Source organism: Coffea eugenioides, chromosome 2 (assembly GCF_003713205.1).
Source record: "Coffea eugenioides isolate CCC68of chromosome 2, Ceug_1.0, whole genome shotgun sequence".
Classification (NCBI taxonomy): domain Eukaryota; kingdom Viridiplantae; phylum Streptophyta; class Magnoliopsida; order Gentianales; family Rubiaceae; genus Coffea; species Coffea eugenioides.
Genome location: NC_040036.1, coordinates 45,775,916 through 45,801,438, shown reverse-complemented (window position 1 = coordinate 45,801,438; position 25,523 = coordinate 45,775,916). Strand labels below are relative to the sequence as shown.

The following is a 25,523-nucleotide window of genomic DNA, read 5'->3' as shown; positions in this document are numbered from 1 at the left end:
CTCTCAATTTGAAAGTGATGATGAAACTGATGATGATCTTGAATCTTTCATTATAAAATTGCATGATAGTTTGAAAGAATTTTATACTAGAAATAAGGAATTAAAACATAAAATTGGCTTTCTTTTTCAGGGCAATGCTCGTCTTTTTCAAGAAATTAAAGAATTGAAAACTAAAAATGATTCTTTGAAAAATAATGAGATTGATTTACAAAATAAACTTGATAGAAAAACAAGTCTTTGTGAGACACTCAAAAAGAAACAAGGTGATTTGAAAAGAAGAATGGATGATTTAAATGAATTACTACAATATAAGAAACAAAATTGCTTTCAAGAAAATGGAACAAAATCTTATTTTGGCACTTATGAGAAGAAGATAAATTTTGGTATTATCAGATAAGGCTGAATCAGAATGTAAATAAATTTGCTATTTATAAGAGAAGACAAGTAAGGTTTATTAAACCTGTTCATGTAAATAACTCTTTGATTATGTGTAATTTTTGCTGTCAAAAAGGTCATATGAAAAGTAATTGTTATGTGAAAAAGAACATGAGAAGAGGCATGAAATGCGTGTGGATAGTTAGACATGATACTAATTCTAACAAGTAGAAGATATTGGTAAGTTTGATGAGATTCTTGTTCATAATTTTTTTTTGTAATTCTCTTTTAATGTTTCCGATACTTTGAACTGAGTTTTTTTTGATGTTTTTGAATATTACTGAATTTGTATGATGTCAAAAAGGGAGAAAAAAGAAGAATAATGCTGATCTCATAATGATTTGCTGTGATATGTTGGTGATTGCTATTATTTCTCTGTTTTTATTTGGAATATTGAATTCTCTGTTATTGTTGCTGGATTTTGATAGCTGATTTTTACTCTCATCTTATGATGACAAAAAGGGGAAGAAATAGATGCTATGTGTTAGGGGGAGTTATTCTGAGATTATAAGTTTGGATGCGATGAATGAGGGGGAGCTTATGCTCATTTGCTCAATCTTTTTCCTTTTTCCATCCATTGTTTTGTCATCATCAAAAAGGCGGAGAATGTTGACCTTGGTCCCTAACTTTTGATGTTTACAAAACAATGGATAATACTAATATTTCTTCAAGATATATTTTCAGTTATGAAGTTTTTTGATTCCATGAACAAGTGCAATTGAAAGAAGACAAAGGTTGCTAAAAGATGTCGGACGCTTGTGATGACAGTATCGGACGTCCGATAAACATTGCACAACTTCGGACGTCCGATAGGATCTTTCGAAGTCGACGAAACCATCGGACGCACAAAGAGCTTGCACCGGACGTCCGATACAATTGAAGAAAATTTCTCAAACTCACTGCCTGCTGTCGGATGCAAAAAACAGGAGTACCGGACGTCCGATACTCCAATGGCTAGTTGACTCTTCATCTACTTTCTATCCGTTGAAAGCATTAATGAAGCACTTTCTTGGTCCTATATAAATAGTGGTTGGTCAGATACATCAAATAACTTTTGCACACTGAAGATACAAAAGATCTACAGTGATTTTAGTGAGAAAATACTCTTCAAAGAAGATTTGTAGTCTTAGTGGTGTGAGGTTCATTGTAAGCTTTTCATTTGTGAGTGAATACTTCATGAGTGTAGCTCTGTGAGGGTTGTCCTGAGGGATAGTAAAATTTCCTGGCTTGACCGAGTGGTGTTCGGGGCAAGAAGGAGGTGAACCTCCCTTTATACGCAAGAGTGATTGTAATTTATCAACTTGAAGAAGCTTATTTGAATTAATTTACAAGCTCAAGAGGAGTTGGGTAGTTAATTGGTTTGCAATTCTTTCCTTTCTATTTACTTATTGTTACGTTTATGATCTGTATATTGTTTATCTCTTCCACTTGGTTATCTTCGATCCTTACATTTAGTATCCTTGATGGTTTTTTCCCAAATTGCTATTAGAAAAAGTTACGTGATAGTCATATGTCCCGCCACTATTGTATAAAAAAATACCGAAAAAATATTAAATGCCATTATAATACTAAGTATTAAGTTTAAGGACTAATAATGTAATAAAAAAACCTAAGGACTAAATAACATCACATGAGTCATTTAAAAAAATAAAAGAACAAGAAAATGATATTTGTGTTCCGTCTCTCTCTCTCTCTCTCTCTCTCTCTCCGCTCCCCAAAAGAAAACTTAAGAACCGAACTTCAACAAAAATTCAAGTTGGGCTCCAAAAATTTGAGAAAACTTGGTAGATTCTAGTGATTTTCAAACAATCGTTTTCTTGTTCTTTTATTTTTAAATGACTCATGTGAAGTAATTTAGTCCTTAAGTTTTTTTTTTTAAATTATTAGTCCTCAAACTTAGTATTTAGTATCAGAATAGCATTTGACATTTTTTGGCTTTTTTTTTATACAAAAATGGCCGGACATGTGACTATCACGTGACTCTTTCCAATAACAATTTGAGAAAAAATCGTCAAGGGTACTAAATGTGCTCAAAAGTTGAAAGTTTGGATACTAGATTTGTTTTAACCCAAAGTTTGTGGACTAAAACGGCTCATGTGTCAAAGTTTGGGTACCAAAATTACATTTTTCTCTTTTCAAATACAGCGAAATCCAAGCATAGGTTTTTTTTTTTTTTTTTTAAACTGAGTTTTTCATATACAACACCCCAAATGACATCCTCTGTTTTTTAATGACCGATAGAGTAAATTTTTTAAAAAATAACCCAAAAATAGTTAATTCAAACGGATCATGAAATTTATTAGATTTTTCCACTCTTTTGTTTTCATTTTAAAATCTCTGTCAGGTGCGGAGGCTACCTCACTAGAGTCGATAGATGCTTCCTCTAGCTCAGAATTCTTCATTTCGAGTTCAAACTTAACCATCACAACTTCAAAGAACATCTATGACCTAGGGTTTTCATTTATAGAGAGCTCACCTTATTTGGATTCTTCTGCATCAATAATGGGTGAAAGGTGTTTGCGAGATGGATTAGGTGATATTTCTCTCCTTTGTCCTTCCCCCAATTAATGGTTTCTTCTCGTTTCTCCTCTAGTATATTTTGTTTAATGTTTCTTTTCTGGGTTTTCTAGGTGATCCGACGACTCTTTGTGATTGTTTTTTTTTTTTTTTGATTGTTTCATGCATGTTATTTAGGGAATTTGTTATGCAGAGTACTCAATTGCGGTAGTAATGTATATCCTTAACATTAACCTAAGGAAGCCCTTATCTGTTTGATACGCTTTTCTGAAATTAATATCCTTAACAGTTAGCTTTGATTAGATGGCTCAAATGGTTATCTTGATTATTGTGATAAAACTCGTGCCCACTAATTGAAGTTGTGCCTATTCCTCAAATGATGCAGGGTTATTGTTTTCTGTTTCAAAAGATGACATGCAAAATCTTTTTCTTTTGTTCTGGGATTTCTTATATCAATGTTTTCCCTTGAATTTATCAAGAGAGCTTGCTTATGGATATTGGCATACAAGTTCCAATAATGAAAATTTTTCTATTGCTGTTACAGTGTTTAGATTTTGAGAGGGGGAAAAGTGTTTACTTAGGTGGAATGACTAGGTCAAATGGATATTGAACTCGATCTGCTGGTAAAAGATCAAGCTACAAGCATAAGAAAGCCTTTGGTAAATTGGTGAATTCGGATGATAGGATTAGTAATTTGCTGAACTCGATACTCTGTTCCATTCTGTCTTTTCTTCCACCAAAAAAAGTTGTGGCAACCAGCATTTTATCAAGATGATGGAAGTTTCTGTGGACTGAAAGTCCCTAGTTCTCATTTTGAAGGTTTCAGTGTGTATTGTAGCCATAGTGAATGCTTCATTAAAAAGATGAAAGTTGTGAAGTTTGTTGACAGGGTTTTGCTTCTCAGTGATGTGCAATCACTACATAAGTTCTGTCTGAAGTGGGAATTTGACTGTGATATCTTCAACATGAATAGATGGGTCACCCCTGCAATTGCTTGTAATGTTCAAGTGCTTGATGTCTCTCTTTATTGTCCTGATGTATGGTATAAATTGCCTAGGAGCCTCTATACTTGGGAAACACTGGAACTTCTTGAATTATCCAATCATATTGTCATCAAAGTTCCAAACTTCGTCTGTCTTCCTAGGCTTGTTACCCTGAACCTTAATTTAGTTGAATTTGAATCCAATGATTCTGTTCAGAAGCTTATAGCTGGCTGTGCAGTATTAAAATCCTTACATATCAAAAGAGATGTTTGTCCTGATGTGGTTATTATTGCAATATTATCTCCTGTTCTAGAAAGACTATAACTACGATTTCATGCGGATTGTGTATAAAATCCTGATTTCCACTATAAGCTCGACATAAATGCCCCTGCCCATGAGTACCTGTATCTGGAAGATTTAGTGACTACAGACTTCATAGTTGGAAGCCTTACCTCCCGTAGTAGAAGCATATGTTGATGTTGTTTTATTCTTCACTCTCCCTAACTGCAATTGAGCTGTTAAACTACTTCAAGCACTTCATCATATGAAGATTCTGACAGTTTCATTTGAAGCCAGTAAGGTGAAGCTACTAGTTCTAATTCTCATTGAGCCTATAAGTAGTTATAATACCATATGGTGCACAAAGAATTTAAGTAAGGAAATTGAACAATTGTCTTGTATGCTTTAGTACTTAGTTGCATATCAGAGCTCAAATCCATGACAAGTTGAATGGTTTTTCTGTAGTCTCTTAACGGAGCGACTTACCCTTTGTCAACAAAGTTTGAGAGATTAACCTCATTGATGGTACCAGCTGGATGCTGTGGGTGGAAATTTCTGCCAGATTTGCTTGAGAGCTCCACTAACTTACATTTTTTTCGAACTTTTTCATGTCAGCTTATGGCCCTCTTATGTCGAGAGTGAAAGAGAATCATAGAATGTAAAAGGAGTAATTCTGTTAAGACTTTGATTGTATTTTTAGTGGAGAGTGTATTGAATAGTTGTTTTTGTTGTAATTAGCTTTAGGAATGTTGAGAAACACATAGTGGATGCTGGAGGGTTCCTAAGCAAGTTCCCAGTTGGTTGCTGTCAAGTCTCAGAGAAATTTTTATTCAAAATTTTACTGGCCTCAAAGATGAGCTTTCAACAGCAAGGTATCTTCTGAATCATGGAAGAGCCCTCAAAAGAATAAAGCTACATTCTGGTCTACCTCCGGATGACATCAAGGAAAAGTTCCGCTTAAGAGGATATCAATCTTCCCCAGAAAGTCATCTACATGTGTGATTGAATTTGCTTGAGATGGCTTCAATGATCGTGGCCGTTGAGCTTTTCCCATGGGTGATGTAATTAAGGCAGAATCAAGGTTTAATTTCTCGATGTTAAATGCATTTGAAGTTGGGTGCACAAATATGTTCTGCTGTGCTGGTTATTCATTAAAGGATACAATCTATGTGAATAAAGTATCTTGCTATCATTGTTTTGGCAATGAGGAATTTTGTTGGTCCTTTATGTTTGAACTTTCTATACGAACTCTTCTTTTGTGCTTTTCAACAAACATTGTTCATTTGGTGTTGTTTATGACATGATTGTACAAGCTTTGAACTTTGCATGGCAGTCTTGCTTCATTAGAGGCTAGTTGCATAGAGATTGCTTTTTAATTTGTACTTGGCAGAGTTCTTAGATATCATATTACTTGCAGTTTCAACGTTTGACAGAATTATTTCATGATTATGTCATTCATTTGGCTACTGCCCTATTATTCTCAATTATATGTCAGGTTGATGTTTTTTGTGATTTCCCTGCTGCCGTTGGATTCTTTTGCCTAGAATATTCTCAAACTTTGGTGCGGGATATGCCCTTCAACAAGATGTTGCCATTTCAGCATATTGGATGTGAATGACTTGTTTCCTCTCCTTTCTCTGGTTGCTGCATTGATAGGCTAAATATGTAAATTTAAACTGGATAGTTCTGACAAGGTTTTTCTTGTCCAGCTACTCCTAAACCTTATTGTTTAGTCATCATAGAGGAGATGCTCTTTGACGTTTTGTGACAGATTGAGTTTTCTGAAAGCTTGAGTCAACCCTGGCATTTGAAGGGTCTATCATTCTTCACCTGACCCTAAGAAGGTTTCCTAAAGGTGCATTTTATTTGCTCTTGGAATGTGCATAACCACCATTACTTTTTTGGAAAGAAACATAAGAAGAAAGAGAATCTAAGCTAAATTTATTACTTTTTTTCTTTTCTTCTGGAGCTTGGATTAATCTGTTTTGATCCTACTATCACGTTCTATTTAAATATCTGTTAACTCAATTTTTACTTTAAGTGTTATACTTACCTTTTTGAAAATTAGGAGACAAAAACTTTGTTATGTCTTCAACCTATGGCTAGTCCTTGTCTAACATATCAGTCATGTGACTCTGCAAGAGGGGAAAAAAAGGGCAAATTAAATCTTAAGTTCCTGTGCACCCGTCCTAAGATAACATTTGCTTCAATACGTGTATGTGTCTTTCCTTCCTTATATTTGCTTCAATCTGTGGCTTTGAGTAGAGGTGTGTAGGGGAAGGACATTGCATCATGTCAGCAAGTTACTGTCTGCAGAATAGAAGTACGTGTTAGATGAGGCTGCATGAATTGATGGAGCTCGCATAATAGTCCGTATACAAGAAAGTTGGAGCTTAACATAGAACTGGTTTGTTATTATGAAAGCTTGATTAAGATGAATATTGATGGAACAGTAGTAACCACTTCTTGAATTGGAGACTTTGAAGTTCATCTTGGTATCAGCTTACTTTTGTCATGAAAACAAGAGGTCAAAAAAATTAAAGTTTACAGCAACCTTGTGGTTCTCTGAAGTGGATTTATCCTATTTAAGCAATATGTTTCTCTAAATTGTGCCGGAAACAGATTCATCTCTGATTCTTAATGATGTATGCGGAAAGCATTCAACTTATGCTGGTTAATTTGTGCATACTGCCGTTTGCACTTTGATACTTTTATCCTTGTACATCGAAAATGCAGTGCATCTCAGATGTACCCTTGAAATTATTTTGCTTTCCTTTCTTTGGTATCAAATATTTGCTGTCCACGCTAGCAGTATTGTGGATAACCTTCTTGTGAGTCATTTTCTTGTCCTTCTAATTAGCATTGAAGTATCTGAACTTTTAAGGACAACCATATACATATCAGTTTTGCCGGGAACCATTAGTCTAATTGTTTTGATTGAGAACCCAAGAATTAGGAGTCTTAAATTCATTTCCCTCATTCCTCCTTCCTGCTTCTTATATTTCACCCCTTTCCTGCTTAAAATATTTGAAAAAAAAACGTTTCAAGAAAACATATACAAACACACATCAATTTTCATCTGCCTTGAAACTACCTTTACATTGCACAAATAGTGAAGAAAGGGAAAATCTTCAAGTGGGGTGGTGCAATAAGAGGAACTAGCTCATTAGTTGATGATTTCTTGAGCCATTTTTTTTTTGGCTGGTTCTTGATTTAATGATTTTTGGAATGAATCAAAATGTAGTTTTGATCTATTATTGTGGAGAGAAAAAGAAAGAGGGGATAATTAGGGCTATGCTGTCGGAGAGCCAAAAGCAGGCAACATTTGCTTTCAGGGGGTGTCCTATTGTGCTTTTGGTTTTGCTAGCACATGTAGTTGTTGTACGTATTTTGATTTTTTTTCTTACATCTTTTTATTCCAGATCTACAAAGACTGGCTAAAAACAAGGTAGTTGGTTTTCTTTGCTAGAATGATTGATATACTTTGATTAGTACTAGAGTTGATCAACATTTCTTATGGTGGTTGGCTGTACATTATTTCTTTGGATTGCTGGAGAGAGACAAATACAGCAAAAGTAGGTGGAGATTTGGGAGATAAAAAAAATCTTAATCATAGAAAAAGACAGTCAGAAATGTTCATGTACATTTGGCACAGATAGGTGTTTGCATTTTTTTTTTAACCTCTGAACGGGAATTTGCATATCCAATTCATTAGAGTTATGCAGACCATATGATCATTATATTTAGAGTAACTGTTAGTTCTGCTCATGTCAACTTTTCTTCCATAATTGATGATTGTAATTGAGATAGAAAAGTCAGGCTACAGGTTTCTGTTCATTACCTATGGCGTGAGATACACATGAATGTTTAGGCTTGTCTTTTGGGAAGGTAACTTTCGTGCTTGACTTTTGCTACCTTCTCCCTACTGTGGCATGTATATTGGTTGGAGTAGTGTGTTGTGGTGAGATTCGTTTCATCTTTTGATGCAGTTTTCCTTCTCCATTTTTAATTCAATGGGTTGTTTATTGAGAAATTTTGAAGGTGTACCAGGATTTTGCTCCTGTCATTTGAGACTAAGTGAGGAATGGTTTGCCCAGAGTCCAATAAATCTAAGAGGATGATACTTAGTAACTTTATCTCTATCCCTTTTTTTTTCCAGATAATAGGTGAAATCATATCTTTTCTTTTTCTGTATATCCAATCTAGAATCTTTGAAGCCATCAACATAGTGATTTACTGTCCAAACTTATATATATGTATCAAATGAGATTTCACTTTATTCATCTGTTGCGCTACTCATAGGTGACAATTAAAATCAGATTGCTTGGAGATTATGACCTATGTGTGTAAAATATGCCTCTAATCAGCTTCCATCTTAGAGAAATATATTATAGTATTTTCGATTTGTTCTATTACAGAATTTTATGATCACATAAACTTTCAAATTTAAAACACGCTTATTTTGTGCTTTCAGTTTATTGATTGATCTGAACTGTAGCTCCTAATAATTTTTTTTTGGTTTAGTCCCTGGATTTGGGTAGGGCATTAGTAGGGAGGTTTTGGAACTCAGGCATTAATGGCAGCAAAGGCAATAATCTTCCCATTTTCCTCACAGTGTATCTATCGTCTTTTGCATTTGATACTATCATAGTTTGTTCAAATTTCATATTTCATTCTTTTTTTTTATTTTTTAAATTCTACTTTCTTACTTGCCTTTTTTTGGTGATGTTGATGTTTTAATTTCGGGTTTCCAAGTTGGCAAAGGGTAATACGATCTCCTGTTTTATTCCAGTGGTTTGAGTTTCAGATGTTTATCTATTTATATGGTGCATGCTCTGATTTGTGGTCTTTACATGAATTTTTGCCTTCATTGGGCCATTGCACAGTTCTATTATGGAATTGATATAGTCATAGGGAACTTGTTTTTTTGGCGGTCATACCCATGCCCAATCTTTAATTTGGTTGAAGCAGATTAAATTGTGAACTCTTGTGCGTATGTCATTTTCGTTTGGGAACCTTACTTCAGAAGAAGCACCGTTTCCTTAACTAATTTACATTCATGAAAACCTATTGTCATATTTGTAAGCAGAGGCCTAAAGAAATAAAAACATTTCCAGGGAGTGAAATATAGATTTACTTGTGTGGAATACTAAAACTGTATGGGAAGCAGGGACTTTTTCTTCCCTGTGCTCCTCAGCATTAGAGATGCGAAATTCGTGCAGCATGCACAAGGGTCCTTTGAAGGATACTTGCTGTCTAAGTTAAAATAATTTATGTTGATGTTTATGAAGAACTTTTTTTTAGTCTTCCATGCTTAGTGTGACAATCTGTCGATTCAATTGACAATTTAAGAGCAGCAGGCATCGTATGCAAGGTTCATTTGTTTACCTGGCAATTGGGCGGGTTAATATTGGGTTTTTGTTTAAATGGGTTATACCCAACCCGTCCAACTTTAAATTGGGTTAATTTTGGATTGGGTCATATTGAGTCATTTCAAACCTATAATCCAAATATGATCAAATATATTAATTAATAGATTTTGATACATAAACTCTCTCAAGTATATTTTCACATACAAAAGAAAAATTTTAAGTGGATGCCCAACACAAATATCCAAACCGCCGAAAAAAAGATTTTACGCTAATATTTTCACTAGGGATGGCAACGAGGCGGGGGATCCCTTCCCCATCCCCCGTCCCGCTGCCTACAAACTCCCCTCGGCCCCGCCCCATCCCCCGTTCCCCGCTCCCCCTGCCCCGCCCCGCTTCCCCCACGGATGCCCCCGCGGGGCTAATAAAAAATTGTTATATAATTTTATTATAGTTAAATTTTAGCAAATAATCAAGTACTAAAATATCAACACATCATCAAATTATTATTTATTATAATTTTACAATTGAAACTTATAAAAACAATCAAATAAAAATTATTTGAATACAATCTAACATGATAAAATAAATATAACTAAAGTAGTCAAGTTTTCACTTTTGGCACAAATACAATCACTAATTCATTATTGTGCTTGTGCTTTTTTTTAAGAAAAAAATGTTATTGTATTAAGTGTAATTAGGGATTTAGTATAAATGTATTAGTAAATTTAGTATAACCGATTAATAATTTGTATTAGTACACATAGTTACTTATTAGTGTAATTAATAATATCAATTATATTATATATACTAATAGACATTATATAATACATATAACTAATAATATCATTATCATAAGTTTGTAACTAATTAAATTATATATTATATATATAATTATATACATATATATTTTATATATTTATTTTTTTAAAGCGAGTGGCGGGGCGGGGGTACACTCCCCCGCCCCCCGCCCCGTTTCTAAGCGGAGGGAAAAAAATTCCCCCCATCCCCGCCCCAACCCCCTCCCCATTAGCCCCCTGCGGGGCGGGTGCCCCCCATTGCCATTCCTAATTTTCACAAAAAAAGTATGGTAATTTTGGATTTATGTAGTTTTTACATATTGAGAATACGGTTTATAAAAACAAAAATCTTTTAGCATGAACGAGTTATGTGGTAGTTATTAAGCACCGAGAACACGAGTAGTTGTAAGTTGACATTAACGTCTCAAAATTAATTTCGAATTTAATAATGTTCAAATTCTTCATACTGCACATTTTGATCACGATAATATAAATGAAAAAAAGTCACATTCGAACTCACATAGTCACGATGAATCTGGCAATTATTCTAACACATCTGGCATTTTCCATATCTAGGGTAATACCCTATTAAGTATGTAACCAAGGAATTAAAAATAGGCCAAGTAAAAAAATTTTAACTTGCTTGGCAAATTATGTTATAATCACAAAAGATGTTTATAGCAAAAAATAATAAAAAAAAGTCTATAGTTGATGCTTTTGAGTAACTATTCACCCTTTTAAGATTGTGTTGACTATTCACTTGATTCAATTAGCATAAGTTGGGTAATGAGTGCCCAACATAAATACTCAAACCACCCAAAATATATGTGGGTTTTTATTATCCAACCCAAAATTGACCCAATATCCAACTTACCCAACCCAACCTCTCAAATTAGTGGGTGAGTTGGGTGGGTTGTTGGATTTTGGGCATAATTGCCAAGTCTAGTCTAAGTTATCAAATTACATAAACAAAGATGTTAATGGACATACCAAGTTATACATGGTCAAGGTCAGGCCCCGTAAGGATTGACCCGGACACCCCTGTGTCGACAAAAAAAAAAAAAAAAAAAAAGTTATATATGGTCAAGGTCAAATGCTTAGGTTAGGACTTGGTAAATGTATAAAATCACCTATCTTATTACTGAGGTATAACCAAACTTTCCTTTCAGTGAATTATCTGCACTGTCTTTGAAATAGTCCAATAAATGGTCAACCTGATTGCTTAGAATTTCCAATTGGTTAAGATAAGCCCCAGGTCTATTAAGAATATCATATGCTGAAGAATTCTTCTAGCATTTACGGGCAACTTAAAGCATGCAATTTCTGCAAAGACGAAAATTACGTAAAAGAAGTTAAACCTCGAGAAAGGAATAGTACAACTATAAGTGCTTCACTGATAACGTCATGAAAAATAAGTGAGCATGAGAAAAACATCAGTATTATTGTCTTTGAAAAACATGTCTCACACAAAAGAAAAAGATGAATTCACACGGCCTAGGCCCTAGGGTAGATGAGGAATTAGGAAGGTACAATTTGATTAGTGCATGCATATAAAGCTTACTATAATTTTCTTTTATCATATACTTCAGTTGTCTTCGCAATGTACTTAGTTCTTTGCAATAACTTGTACAAAAAGAAGAAAAAAGATTTCTTTGGAGTCAATCGATTAATTTCTATGTATTTGAGTTTCCCTGAGTTTCAGTTCAATAATTTGTATCCCATTTGAAAAATGTATGCAATGAATTTGGAAGGAGGAGCCAATATTGCTAATGAAGTCTAGCGACAGGGTTGTAAAGCTGAGAAGCCAACTGAAAAGAAGATTTTTGTGAAGCCTAATAGCAACCAGTTGGATCTTGAAGAATTTAAGAAAGGAAAAAACAAGCATGACCCTGATCCTCTTTGTATAGATTTTGTCCATAAAAAACTCTCTTGCTTTTTTTTTTTTGGCTTTCAGTTTCTAATAGATGACTGTTATTATTTTTCTAGCAGACTTGGAGATCACATGTATTTCGAATTTGAGATAAATGAAAGTTTGAGAGCAATCCTGATTCATAGGCTTTTCAAACTACATTATCAGTTTTAATTCATGGCTTGGTTGTTTTCTACTACAAACTATGTATGTATGAATTCCTGCCATGTAATTTATAGTTTATGTCTCTCTTTCCCTGATGTTAGCTGTACATTTTATTGCTTATATATATATATGTTGTTGAAGCATAAGATTTGTAAATTGTTGATTGTTTGATATCGAACAGTTATGGACCAATATCTAGCCAGCTTTGGTACATCCTCAAGAAAAAATCTGGGCATCCACGAAAACTAGTTTAGAATAAACATGCCACACGTCAGTGTGTATATGTTTGTGTGTGTGTGTGTTTGTTTTTTCCCTTTGAAACTGATATGCTGTCACAAGAACTAAAGTATTGAAAAAGAAAAGCAACAAAATCTTAATTCGCTAGTTGTGTTGATTTTGTCTCCTGATCTCCTTTCACCACATAAAAAAAGACAAATATTATCTATCTTTCATCAACTCTTTTTCTATCTTCTCTATTCACCTCCTTCACCTTTTTCACTTTCTCGTGGAGTTGTGAATAAAAAGGTTATAAAACACAAAGTTTTGAAAATCTGTCTCAAGTAATTATAAAAATCACGTATTTTTTTTTGAAGGAAATGATTGTTTTATTAGTATATTCTAGTATGTCATATTATTTTTAATTATTATGTGAATATTATTGTTATGTTTTATTTTTAGCTGAAAAATTATAAACATATTATACGCTGTCTTTATCCCATTGAAAGTGATTCTTGGCTTCGCCACTGAATGCTAGAGACTAAAGTTCAATGTTACAAATTGATATTTCTTATGGTTGAAAATGACATTGTTTTGAAAATAGTAATTTACCCTCATTTTGTTTTGAAAATAGTAATTAACCCTTGTTTTGTTTACAATTTGCCGCCCATCAAGTATAGACCTAAATGTACTAAATAATTCTTTAGTTCAATCATTAACTTCCATCTGTAATATAGCCTATGCCAAGAAAAAGATGTTGTCTTAATAAGATTTATAAAGTCTATAGCAACCATCGGTGGAAAAAGGGGGATGGATTGAGTGGTACAGAAGGAGAAAGCATCAGTGAGACGTCTCGAATTTGAAACATGTTAACTATATTTAAAAAAAGAAAGAAAGAAAGAAAGAAGGAAAAGAAAAGAAAAATCAACGATGAACTGCCTGAGCTTAGAACATGTTTATACTAAATAAAAGATTATTTTGAGAATGTAGTTAACCCTTATTTTATTTCCAATTTGCCTTTGGTAGGCTATCATCAATAGGCCTAACGTAATAATTCTTTAGTTCACTCATTTAACTATTCAAAAGCCTGGAGTACGAATATAAAATGGCTAAAAAACAAAAGTCAGTAAGACACCACCAACTCGTTGACTTTTGGTCTCAGCTACTGTACATATTTTCAACTCTTTCTCACCTTAAAAGCTGCAAATTGGGTTCCCCAATCTCAGAAATATCAAATTCTCTCTTGCTCTCAAATATAGACCTGATGGCGGATGCACTGCTTGGTTCCTCTGTACAAGTTCTAGTGGAGAAGGCAATAAACTCGGCTTCAGAACAAATTGGCCTGTTTGTTGGCTTCAAGAACGATTTGGAGAAACTGAAGTATGGGTTGACTTTGATCCAGCCTGTCCTTCATGATGCAGAGGAAAAACAGGTGACTCAAGAGTTCATGAAGCGCTGGTTGGAGAAGCTTGAAGCTGTGGCTTTCGATGCTGGTAATCTGTTGGATGACATCAACTATGAAATGATTCGACGCAGAGTTGAGATCCAAAACCAAATGAACAAGAAGGTATGCTTCTTCTTCTTCTCACTCTCCAGTCCAATTGCATTTCGTTGCAATTTAATGGCCAACAAAATTCAGCAAATCAATATGGACTTGAATAGAATCAATGAAGAAGCAATCGACTTTAGCCTCCAGTCACAGATTGGAGCTAGAGATGTTCCTGCTCTTTCTCCTCCTAGTGGAGAAGGATTTGTGAAGAACAGAGAGATTGACTCTGTTACCATTGATACGAGTTTCATTGGTAGAGGTGATGATGTCTCAGCAATAGTAACACAATTGACTGCCACGAGTAACAATGAAAGTCTCTCAGTTCTTCCTATAGTAGGAATGGGCGGGATAGGGAAGACCACCTTGGCTCGAAAAGTTTTCAATGAACTAAAAATTGACATACATTTTGATAAAACAATATGGGTTTGTGTGTCAGATGATTTCAATGTCAATAGGCTTTTCGATTTGATTCTAGAATCATGGCAAGTCCAAAAGCCTGGAGTTGAGGGTAGGGAAGCTAAGTTGAAGCAACTTAAGAAGTTATTGGATGGGAAAAAGTTTCTACTAGTCCTAGATGGTGTGTGGAATGAGAAGCCCACACTGTGGAATGAGTTTCTTGGTGCACTAAAAGGTACTAGCCCATCCATGGGGAGTTGGATTCTTCTGACTCGTAAGCAACCAGTGGCAAACATCACAAGAATTTCTTCTCCTCCTTGTGCCTTGAAACAATTATTAGATGATAAATGTTGGCTCATTCTCAGAGAAATTGCATTTGGAGCTTGGGAACTGTTGAATGAGCTGCAAGATATAGGGTTCAAGATTGCGCAAAGATGCCGAGGCTTACCATGGGCTGCATGTGTTCTTGGTGGCATGCTGCTTAACGAGGGAATAGATGAATGGCAGAACTTAGAGATTGGGCTTCAAAGTTTAGGTGGAGATGAAAATAGTGATGTTGCTAAAATTTTGAAGTTGAGCTTTGATCGCCTTCCATATCCATCTCTGAAAAAGTGTTTTGCATATTGTACAATTTTTTCCAAGGATTTTCAAATGGAAAGGAGTCAACTAATCCGACTTTGGATGGCAGAAGGATTTCTTCATTCAAATCAAAGAAACAATATGCGTATGGAGGAAGTTGGTAACATGTATTTTACGATTTTGCTGGATAGTAACTTGTTTCAAGATGCAGAAAAAGATGATTATGGGAATGTTTTGAATTGCAAAATGCATGATCTTGTGCATGATATGGTGCAATTCATTTCCAAATTTAGAACAATAAGTTTGAAAGAGTCAGCAGGAGTTGATTACCCGGAGAAGACTTTTCCCATTAGGTATCTTGCAATGGGGAGAAGTGGTGGGGAAGAAATATCATTTCTATTGAATGAGAGTTTCAGCTACACAACAACATTATTTTTATTGGAGAACAAATCAAATAATGATGGTTTGATCTCATTTTTGACTTGCTTGCGATTGCTAAATTTAACTTCATCACATGCCAAGGAGCTTCCTAAATCAATTGGCAAGTTGTCTCCTTTACGGTACCTCGATTCGTCAAATACTCCAATAGAAACTTTGCTGGACTCTCTTTGTAAACTTTACAACCTGCAAGAGTTCGTGATTGTGAATCATTGACAAAGTTTCCAAACAATTTCAAGCATTTGGTGAATTTGAGGCACTTTGATATTTTCTCTAAGGATGAATCAAGTGATCTAATGCCTCTTGAAATCGGACAACTGCATTCTCTCCAAACATTGCCCTTTTTCCAAACAATTCTGAGTGGTCCAAGATCTCCCAAATTCCTGAAATTTACATTGATGGGCTGCAAATCAGAGGCTAATCTCCATCTGAAGTTTATTAATTGAAGCTACTCGGTAATCCTCTGTGCTACTAACACATTTTTTTCTATTAATTTTTGCTTCTTCTATCCATCGAATGATAGCAGTAATGTATTGATAAAGTTTATTAATTGCATCTCAATGGTGCAGCCTAACTTTTGCTGAATAACTGTTGCAAACCATCTTTTCTTGGTCCTCAATTTCTGCTCTCCAGGTAACCTCTCCGTTTATGTATGTATGTATTTTCATTTTCCCCAGAGCTTCCACTTTCCAGATATTCAGTTGTGGTTTACTACCATTTTTACTTCCTCCAATATTTGTATCTTCCAACATGTTCAAGAATTAACAATGTTTGAAACTTGGTTTTCCAGATAAATTTTGTGAGACCATAGCTGGAATTTATTGCAATATGGTCGCAAAACATAATTGTCCTATCTTACATGGTTATCCACAAAAAAATTTTCTGCTATCAAAATTTATGTTATATGATGAGAAAGGTAACAAGCTGCACATTATTACCAATGCAAATTTCAAAATTTTGTAGTTCTTAGTGGGTGGTGTAAACTTTCCCAATTCAGAGCCGCGAATTAGGCTAGTTTTTCAGCATATCCACCATGCATTTTTTATCAAATTCTACTTTTGCTTGAGCACTTAGTGCATATGTTATATTGATCTTGTTATCTCAATCTGTGTTTTTAATTGCATTGTCGATTGTTTTAGTTAATTGTTAATTCAGTTCTGGACTTATACTCAGTACTGAAAGTTTCAGACTGGTAAAGCCTTGCCTTTTGCTCAAACAAATTACTAGACTGAGAGAAATAATAGCGGTACTCAAAGGCAAAAGGTTTTCAGTTTCTCATTTCTTTTAGCATCTATGCACTCAGCCAAGGGTATGCATGTTGTCAGATTGTAATGACTGAACTGTCGATGAAAGTAGCAAAGTGATAATATTTAAGCTTTAAGATTGTTTTACATGAAAATGATCATGGAGAAGCTTGGCGAGTCATACAATTATAGATACTTAAGCGTGTCTTTCTAGTAAAAGATTTGTAGTTAATGAGCAATGTGATAATATTTTCAAGTCATACAATTAATGGAAAGTTTTCCATTAAGCTGAGGAATTCCACCTATTAGCTGAAACCAAGAGCTTTTTCCTCAAAGTACTGAACTTTTTTTCCCTGTCAAAGAATGCACTTCATAAAATAAGCTTAACTCACTATGCTTATGAGATTTTGAAACTTTTGATCCAATGTCATTTTTTTTGAGCAAAGCGTAGTAGCACTGGGAGATTGCTAGCCTTTTAAAGTAATGAACTTAAAAAAGGTCAATATTTCAAGTGATTAGTATAACACACTTTGGTCCTTAAATTGTTCTGAACTTAGATCGAGGCCATTGACCAGTTAATTGTTGGAGCTTTTGATTAATTGTTGTAGATCACTATTTTGCATTGTCTGACAAAGTATTTGATAATCATCATTTTTTTTGAGTCTGCTTTTATTTTTATTTCTTTTTTAATTTATGATCTTTTATTTACACGGCAACAGATATATTTGATCAAAAGTCTTCAGCTATCATGGTTTCCTGTTAAATGGTGATGCAGATAAATGCCTCCACATTCTTTGACCTGCAAAAATGAGGGGCTGTTTGCTTGGCGAGAGCTTTCTAGCTTCAAATAGATCCATCAGGGCACTCCCAAAAGGATCTCTTTCTCCTTCTTTATACAGAGACAGTTTAGGTAGAATTCAGCATTCCTGTAATTCTTTTTCTTTTGCTCTATTCAATTATTGTGCAGCTTCTGATCTAGTGGAATCTTTTCCTATGTTGTAGGCAGTGCCAAGTTTAGTTTTAGAGTACATGATGAACCATGTGTAAACACACATGGTATAGTATAGAAAGTTGTGGGTGTAATAGATTTTCTTGAGGCTTAGAGCTCTCCAACATGCTACAATGAAGATTATTTGGGTTGTCTGCGGGGATTCTCATGCATGAGGTAGTACTCCTCTTTCTGATGAAAATTTATGATTCAGGAAAAATTTATCTGATTTTCAAGGACAATTTAAAGGAGTAATGATGTGAATTTCTGCATAATCGCATTCACAAGCATCAAGAATACTTATTCTTTTGTAAACCCATCTTCAGACCCCCACCCCCCAAAGGCACCACTTTTGTATTTGGGTTGGCTATGGGGATTCTCATGCATGAGGTAACACACCTCTTTCTGATGAAAAATTTATGATTCAGGAAAACTTTATCCAACTTCAAATACAATTTAAAGGAGGAATGATATGAAATTCTGCATAATCATCTTCACAAGCATCAGGAATACTTCTTCTTTTGAAAATCCATCTTCAGACTCTTTCCCCATTAGGCACCACCTTTTGTCTTCCACTTGGGCAACAAATCCATCATTTTCTGACATGAATGGAACCATAATTAGCAACTCTTTCAGTTATTAGTGCCTCAAATATCAAGAAATAGTGAAGCTTGTCGGATGATTGAATAATCAAGCAGTGCCTTGAAGCAGTTGCTTGATATATTGTCCAATTAGAGCTACTTGGCATAATAGTAGGTAATTTGCTATTTGTATTTCACTGGGTATGCAGTGATTTGTAGCTGGTCCTTGATATTCTGGTTAGCAAACCAGAATATCTTAGTTGTGGAGTTCTTATTCTCTAATGAATTATTATGTGTCTGTTGAGCAATGTTAATTGGGAGGTTACATTCTTTTATGTTGTAAATTTTCAGATGCAACCCTGCTTTCTTATACAGTTTTTTGAGTGCTAGAAATCTAATGAATGGTCTGAAAACATCCTTCAAAGTTTTCTTGTATACAAAAAGCTGTTATGTGCATGAGCTGTTGGCTCAATCTGATGGGGGGCAAATTCTCTAATTCAAGGCTATTACAAGGTTGATGGAAAAGATGCCATGGTAAATACTCTGTCTTTGCTCATCTCATAAAGTTCTCCAGCCTAGCACGAGATATTGCTAATTGTGAGTTTTAGAAATGAATCAGGTTAATGGATTATGGAGAAAGTCAAAAATTTAATGTAGGAGAGGTAGAGTTCAACGCTGGGGTATACATGGAAATCTTGATTCATATCATTGAACCAGGAAGTGTTCTGAGAGGAAGGATCAACCTTGTTGGTAAGTACAGTTCATGTGGATGGCTGTCTGCTGGTGAAAGAGAGTGTCCATTTCTTGTAAGGGGAACCTGTTATGAAAAATACTTGGTGAGTTAGAAATGCTGAAATTAGAAAAATAAATAAAGATATGCATAAATAAATGAAAATGAAGAAAATGAACCACCTCAATTTATTCCTGCTTGTTACTACAAATAAAAAGGTCAATTTTGAAATCAGCTATAAGGACGATATGTAACTTCATCATATATAATCACCACGCATACCTGATGAAATAAATGATACCCATTATCTTCATTAAGTTGTTCCGTGGGAAGAAATAGCAAGAATATGCTATTTAATTATCAAGAAACATCATTTGTCGAGATTAGTATTTGTAGTCTCTCGCAAATTCATTGTTTTCAATTATTTAGTGAATTCTTACAAAATTCAAGAATGTAAGGACTATTCCTATTGAAACAGGCTGTCTTATCATCTTAGAGGGATTTTAACAAGATTTAGAGTCCAGATACATTGTTTAGATAGTTTGATACCTAAGATATGAAGTTTGAGTATGCCCATATTGCAGGTTCAAAAGGTTTTCTAGTGTTAGTTACCTGATTTTGATCTGATGCGTGGCAGACTTGGTGCACCTAAAATAGTCAGATGCTAGGTTCCACCTAAGGAACTAAAGTCAATTTTAATAACTTGGAAATAGGTGACCTTAATTTAGCTAGTTACTTGCACTCTTATCTTTTTTTTTTCCCAACTTCTCAATGAAAAAATTTACCATTGCATTCCTTTAAGAGCTTAGTATTGATTTATCTTGTTATTCTCTAAGAACCATATTTTGCTGATTGTTTTTGTGCTGTACTTTCTTGTATTTGTTGCATTTTGGACTCAGCACGGCTTGCATAAAATTCGTAACATGAAATTCAAAATGCTGTTGACTGAGGCCTGATGGTAGGTCACTTTTTTTTGCTCACAAGACTCTTCGCACAGAAAAGGCATGGCATTTCTTGAGGAACATTTGCTATATTATCTGAAAATATGCAATGAGGATATGACTCCCAAGATTTAGGTCTTTACTTGGCCTAGTTCAAGTCATCCTCTGCAGTTGCACTAGAAAAAGTAAGCAGAGAACTTTTGTAGTTGGAGCAATCTATTTGGGCTCTTCCAAAAGGAAGACTCTTGCACTTTAATTGCACACAGAGAAGGCTAAGTTACAATTCAGCATGACTGTAATCCATTCTACATTGGTTTATTCTCATTGTGCAGCTACAAATCCGATGCCATTTCTTCCTCTGGTCATAGGCAATTCTAAGTCTAATTTGAGAGTCTACAGTCACAATGGTTGGTCCATTGGAAGTATACACGAGGCTGACAGTGATAAGATTTTCTTGAGGCCTTGAGCTCTTCAAGAACCTGCATGAAACATGATTCTGGCTGGCTACAGGGATTCTCGTAACTGAGGTACACTTCTCTATGTGTTTTTAATATTCTAATTGAAGGAAATTTATCTGATTTTCATGACTTCTGCTGATTTCTTTGTGCTTTTGATTGAGTTTCATAATTCGTAGAGTCAAAAAGATCTTCATAGACTGCCGTTTATTTTAAACTTGTATGAAATTGTTAAGCTTTCTCCCATTGTTTACAAGGTGAAGAACAGAGCTATGGATTAAGCCAATGTACATGGGAAAGCTACTGGTTGGATTTTAAGTCAAGGTATGTCCTTGCTCTCATAATCATGGATATACTTCCTGGATCTGCAGCTTCCATTTTCTGGAGTGTACTTATATTGTACATAACCTAATGATTTTCGAAATACTTAAGGCCCTGCATTTTCTGGAATGTACTTATATTGCACCTGACCTAATGATTTTCAAAATGGTTGTGGCCTTGCAGTAACAGAATTTGTTTTCATTCAAACGACAAATGCTGCTAACGAGGCTTGTCAGCCCTTTTAAGGAAACATAGCGTGGTCTTTTCAAGAGGCTTTCATCTGTTGAAGGATTCTAAGTTGGCACATCTGAAAAGCTTGAGTTGTAACCCTCCTAACAATCAATCAGAAGCCTACCAATAGGATGCGTATCTTCTCATCTAAAGGGAAGGTGCTGTAACATGAGTAGCTGCCCCAACATTGAATGGTGCAAGCACATTACCGGATTCCCGACTTTGAGATTGATCACATTCTAACTGGACGCTAGGTTGTCAAAATTTGCTCGAATCCTCGGAAAATTCTTGTCTACGCCTATAATTATTTTAAGCGATGCTGCGGACCATAATTTTGTTGGATAACCATAAGATTTAAGTTTATAATTCTATTGTTTCCCAAGTTAGCCATAAGATTGAATGCATAATTCCATGTTTCTGGTATATAGTCCTGTTATTTGGAAGTTTATCTTCAGCTAACGGGCCGTTAGTGAAAATATGCAACTTTGGAAGTGGGGAAAAATGGGTTGGGTGATGAAGTGGGAGGGATTATAAGTATGAGATCCTAGGCTCAAGATCTCTCACTTACAAAATAATGACATGCTGCTTACAAACATAATCATGCCCGAACATCTTCAAGCTCGTGTACCATTGCAGTGACAGCTTTTATTGCACGTTCTCCAATCATTGGACGAGAGGACATTTCTTTCAATGAGGCTCAACGGTTTGATAATGAGTTGTGTAACATTGAAGTTGATGCTCCCAACAGATGTAACATAGATGATCCCAAAGTGAAAGGACTTGGAACATGCTAATAACAGACCTGATGCTGATATGGAAACTTTGAGCTAAGACAAGCAGGAAGATGGAATTTCAAGCAGCTGTTGAGGTCAAGTACCATATACATAGATGATGATGAATATCATCATTTTTTATGTTCACGTTTGCAATGACAAGAGTTACAGAGATCAGGCATGCACTCGGTGAATAGGAAACAAAGAATGAATGCAATGCAAGAAAAGCACAGTAGCCCATATCAAGCAGTAAACCTTTGGTCAGTTGCCCGCAGAATTCTACGTCATCAATCACCATTGAACGTGACTTAGAGGTGCAGAAAATTCTGCTAACAAGTAATCCAGAGCTGGTCCTTCAAGGAGGCTTCAGACACCTCCACTTTGCTACAAACCTCATTGATGTCAACATTACTCCTTGAACAGGGTCAGGAACTGATGATTTACCAACATCACTACCTACAGTTCTCTACCATTATCACTGATGTATATATAGGACTTTGTATTCCATGTTTGTCGCTTATTTAGTATTCTGTGCAAAATGGTTTTCTTTGTCATGGACATTTCCCATCTTCATGTTACTTGTTAGCATGTCTAATGCAAGTTTACCCAACATAAGCAGCAATAAACTTGCAAATTGAGTTATAAACTGCAAATTTAACCCACGTGAGCTCAATTATGGTACAATTTTTTCTCTGCTTTTGTCAGCCAATTATATTGTTTTAACATCCATCTTGTGTACCCTCACAATAAAATCCAGGAAACTCACAACAAATCCAGGCATCCTCGTGCATCGTGTGAGGCCGTGAAACTAGAAAAAAGTAAATACACATTCTAGAGTTTAACTAATTAACTTACCCGAATAATCCTTTTTAATTTTCATCCTTGGATTCCATATCATCTCGACTGAATATTGATGATTAATTACACTCTTCAGCATCAATACAATCCAAGATACTACCATATTGCCGGAATATGCCTGCTCCAGAATTGCTAATCAATGGCTGCTATTGAATATGCAAGAAGAACTATTAACTACAATGAGAACAAGAAGAATAGCATAAAAGAAGGATAATCCAGATAACGAGAATCATCCGGAATCAAATAAAAGGGAACTTAGTAATCTTAAAAAGGTAGCACAAGTTGAACAAGCAAAGCCCGGATCATCATCCAAGATTACATGAGAAATTAAAACCTGAAAACATAACTTGAAAACAGGAATGTAGTAAAACGCCTAGAAAGATCGCAATATTTAGAAATTTATCCTTTTGCGTGGAATCTAAGTCTTCTTTTTTAGTCGAAGCGTTTTTAGTACAGATACACTCTTAAGCAAAACCACCTTTGGACGCCTAGTTTGGTTGGTGACAAATCCGGCCGTGGGATGTATACATCGTCCAAATTTTATCAGACAAGTTTAGTAATTAGTTTTTTCATCAACAAAAATACTCCAAATAAAATTGTTGAACCCAAAATTCCATATTAAATACAATTTAAATAATAATGCGAGGTTCTTATTTGCTTACTTGGTGCCGTTTCATTGATCAAAAATCAATTATTAAACACTAGTGATCAATGCACACTCAATGTGTGTGCAATCAGAAAACATAAAATATTTATCGTCATATATTTTAAATAAAATTTTTATTAGTGAAGTAAACTTTAATTTTTTAAATGCTTTTCATAAAATAATTTTATATTGACAGTTATAACGTTTAGGGATAGTTATGCTGAAAATATATACTTAAATAGTTAAAAGTAAAAATAGTCATGAGTAATTATAGGTAGTTAAAATAAAAGTAGTTTTTATAAGGGCAAAAAAAAAGTTCATAAATTGACGATAAATGTTAACCCAATGTTAACCCCAAACCCCTTCCTCAAACTTTATATATAGTATAGATGTCAAGTAGTTGGTTCGGATCGCAACAAAATTTTTTACCAAGACTCCCAATTCCAAACCGTTTAAGGTTATGTACAACTTCTCATTTGGTAATTTCTAATTTCTTTACCTAGTCATTGTTAAGTTGGTCCTTATTAGTTTAACTATAGCTACCGCTGCATACATATTGCCATAACAATTGAGCAATTGACAAGATTAAATCGGTCCTCTTTCTTTTGCGGTTTAGGTGTCACTACGCCTTTAAAGCTTTGGTCGGATGGATTTTTTAATTTCAATCTAAGGCATTGATGTATAGCCAGTTTGAAGGATAAACTACTAATCCTATTACAATAGGCAAGGCTAAATGAGATTGGATCATTTATACCGTCTAATCCTTGATTTTTAGAATGGATACACTACAAGTCCAACTGTAAGGTTTAGCCATAGGTACATGGGATAACACGGTTCTGAAAACCAGTACAACAACTTGCTCAATTAGACTCAAAAAACGCTCAATGGGATAAAATGCTTTTCAGGCTAGGTAGCCAAAAGAAAACATGTTTGCAAACTCGAGTGAATTATCATTTTCATTTGGTGCTCATTTTACCCACACTGCCATACTAAATTTATTAAAAATAAAAAGTAACAATAAAAAATTTTAGGATTAGTTGCACCTATTTTTTGGTATTTTTCAAGATGGAGGCATTCTTTGAAAAAAAAAAAATTCACTACCGAGCTTGTATAACACGTTGGCAGAGAGACACTGTTCCTCTCAAGGACGGAATCAGGGGTGCAAATGGGCATAGCTTCCAATCCCCCGGGGCCGCCTCCAAGATTCTATCCATCTAGTAAGTTTTTTTTTTTTTTTTTTATCTTTACCTAATTTACATTAGTATTCTTACCATATTCAAGTATTATTTATTAAGTACAATACAATTATGACAGCTAATTATAAAAAAAGCTAATGATAAAAGGAAATGGAATAAAGTAGAAAAGTAAAGATAAAGGAAATATCCAGTTAACTTGGCAAATTAGGAAAACTAGTATTAGTCAATGTAACTGTATAGGTTATTTAACACATTAACCAACCATATTGACTCTTCTCCAATCGCCCAAACCCACATTGTAGTGTTATCAGAAGTAATTCCATTACATTCTTGGACCCAAAAAAAATAATTTCATTGTACTACACACCTTAATTATTTATTGTATAATTAAAATTACCGTTAAGAAGATAGCGGTACTATTATTATTATTATTATTATTTATTCAACATTTGAATTTTGTTTTAGTATTATTTCTATACAAGGTTTAGCATTTTAATCCCATGCCTTTCTTATGACAAATTTTTTTTTAATTTGGGCATCATTCATAAGTTGCTATGGAGTTGTTTGTCAATATTTGTAAAACTTCCAAGTGATATAATAATTTAGTATTTTATTTCAGATTTTGTCTCTTGTCAATAAAAGTATTTGAATGCCACTTATTGTCTTGTAAGCTTTGAAGTTAGTTTAATGTACTTTACGTACAATATTTTGTATTACTTTGCGTGTAACTATCCCCCCCTCCCCCGCCCCCCCAAAACTCGGGGGAAGAGTAAAATCTTGTTCCAACCCTGGTTCCTGCCTATGCCATTAAATGAATATTTAGCCATAACCTAATGACATTTTACTCAAAAGTATCACTAGTGCACAAATTTTATTGACATTTCAGAAATTAACTGAAAATATATAGAAAAAGGGGGTTTTGCT

At 34.7% G+C, this 25,523-nt stretch overlaps 1 protein-coding gene and 2 long non-coding RNA genes across 4 annotated transcripts; 2 read left to right on the top strand and 1 right to left on the bottom strand.

Moving 5' to 3' along the window:
• The first annotated feature begins 2,771 nt into the window (after nucleotides 1-2,771).
• LOC113760472 lies at nucleotides 2,772-5,560 on the top strand. Of its 2 annotated transcripts, none has more exons than XR_003467046.1 (2): nucleotides 2,772-2,968; nucleotides 4,953-5,560. It is a non-coding gene; the product is annotated as an uncharacterized LOC113760472 (long non-coding RNA). The 2 variants fall into 2 exon arrangements; XR_003467045.1 differs by having other exon boundaries at nucleotides 4,680-5,560.
• Nucleotides 5,561-5,758: 198 nt separating this feature from the next.
• LOC113760473 lies at nucleotides 5,759-6,938 on the bottom strand. Its single transcript, XR_003467047.1, has 2 exons — nucleotides 6,311-6,938; nucleotides 5,759-6,044 (listed from the first exon to the last, which is right to left on the bottom strand). It is a non-coding gene; the product is annotated as an uncharacterized LOC113760473 (long non-coding RNA).
• Nucleotides 6,939-13,937: 6,999 nt separating this feature from the next.
• LOC113759810 (putative disease resistance protein RGA3) lies at nucleotides 13,938-21,521 on the top strand. Its single transcript, XM_027302385.1, has 9 exons — nucleotides 13,938-16,090; nucleotides 16,205-16,268; nucleotides 17,655-17,789; nucleotides 17,882-18,044; nucleotides 18,800-19,284; nucleotides 20,176-20,304; nucleotides 20,452-20,646; nucleotides 20,832-20,898; nucleotides 21,079-21,521. The coding sequence occupies exon 1, from the start codon at nucleotides 13,938-13,940 to the stop codon at nucleotides 15,849-15,851; it is 1,914 nt and encodes a 637-aa protein (XP_027158186.1). The 3' UTR covers nucleotides 15,852-16,090; nucleotides 16,205-16,268; nucleotides 17,655-17,789; nucleotides 17,882-18,044; nucleotides 18,800-19,284; nucleotides 20,176-20,304; nucleotides 20,452-20,646; nucleotides 20,832-20,898; nucleotides 21,079-21,521.
• The last annotated feature ends 4,002 nt before the right edge of the window (nucleotides 21,522-25,523 follow it).

Coding starts and splice junctions, on each gene's coding strand:
- LOC113759810 (XM_027302385.1), top strand. CDS start 13,938: ATGGCGGATGCACTGCTTGGTTCCTCTGTACAAGTTCTAGTGGAGAAG.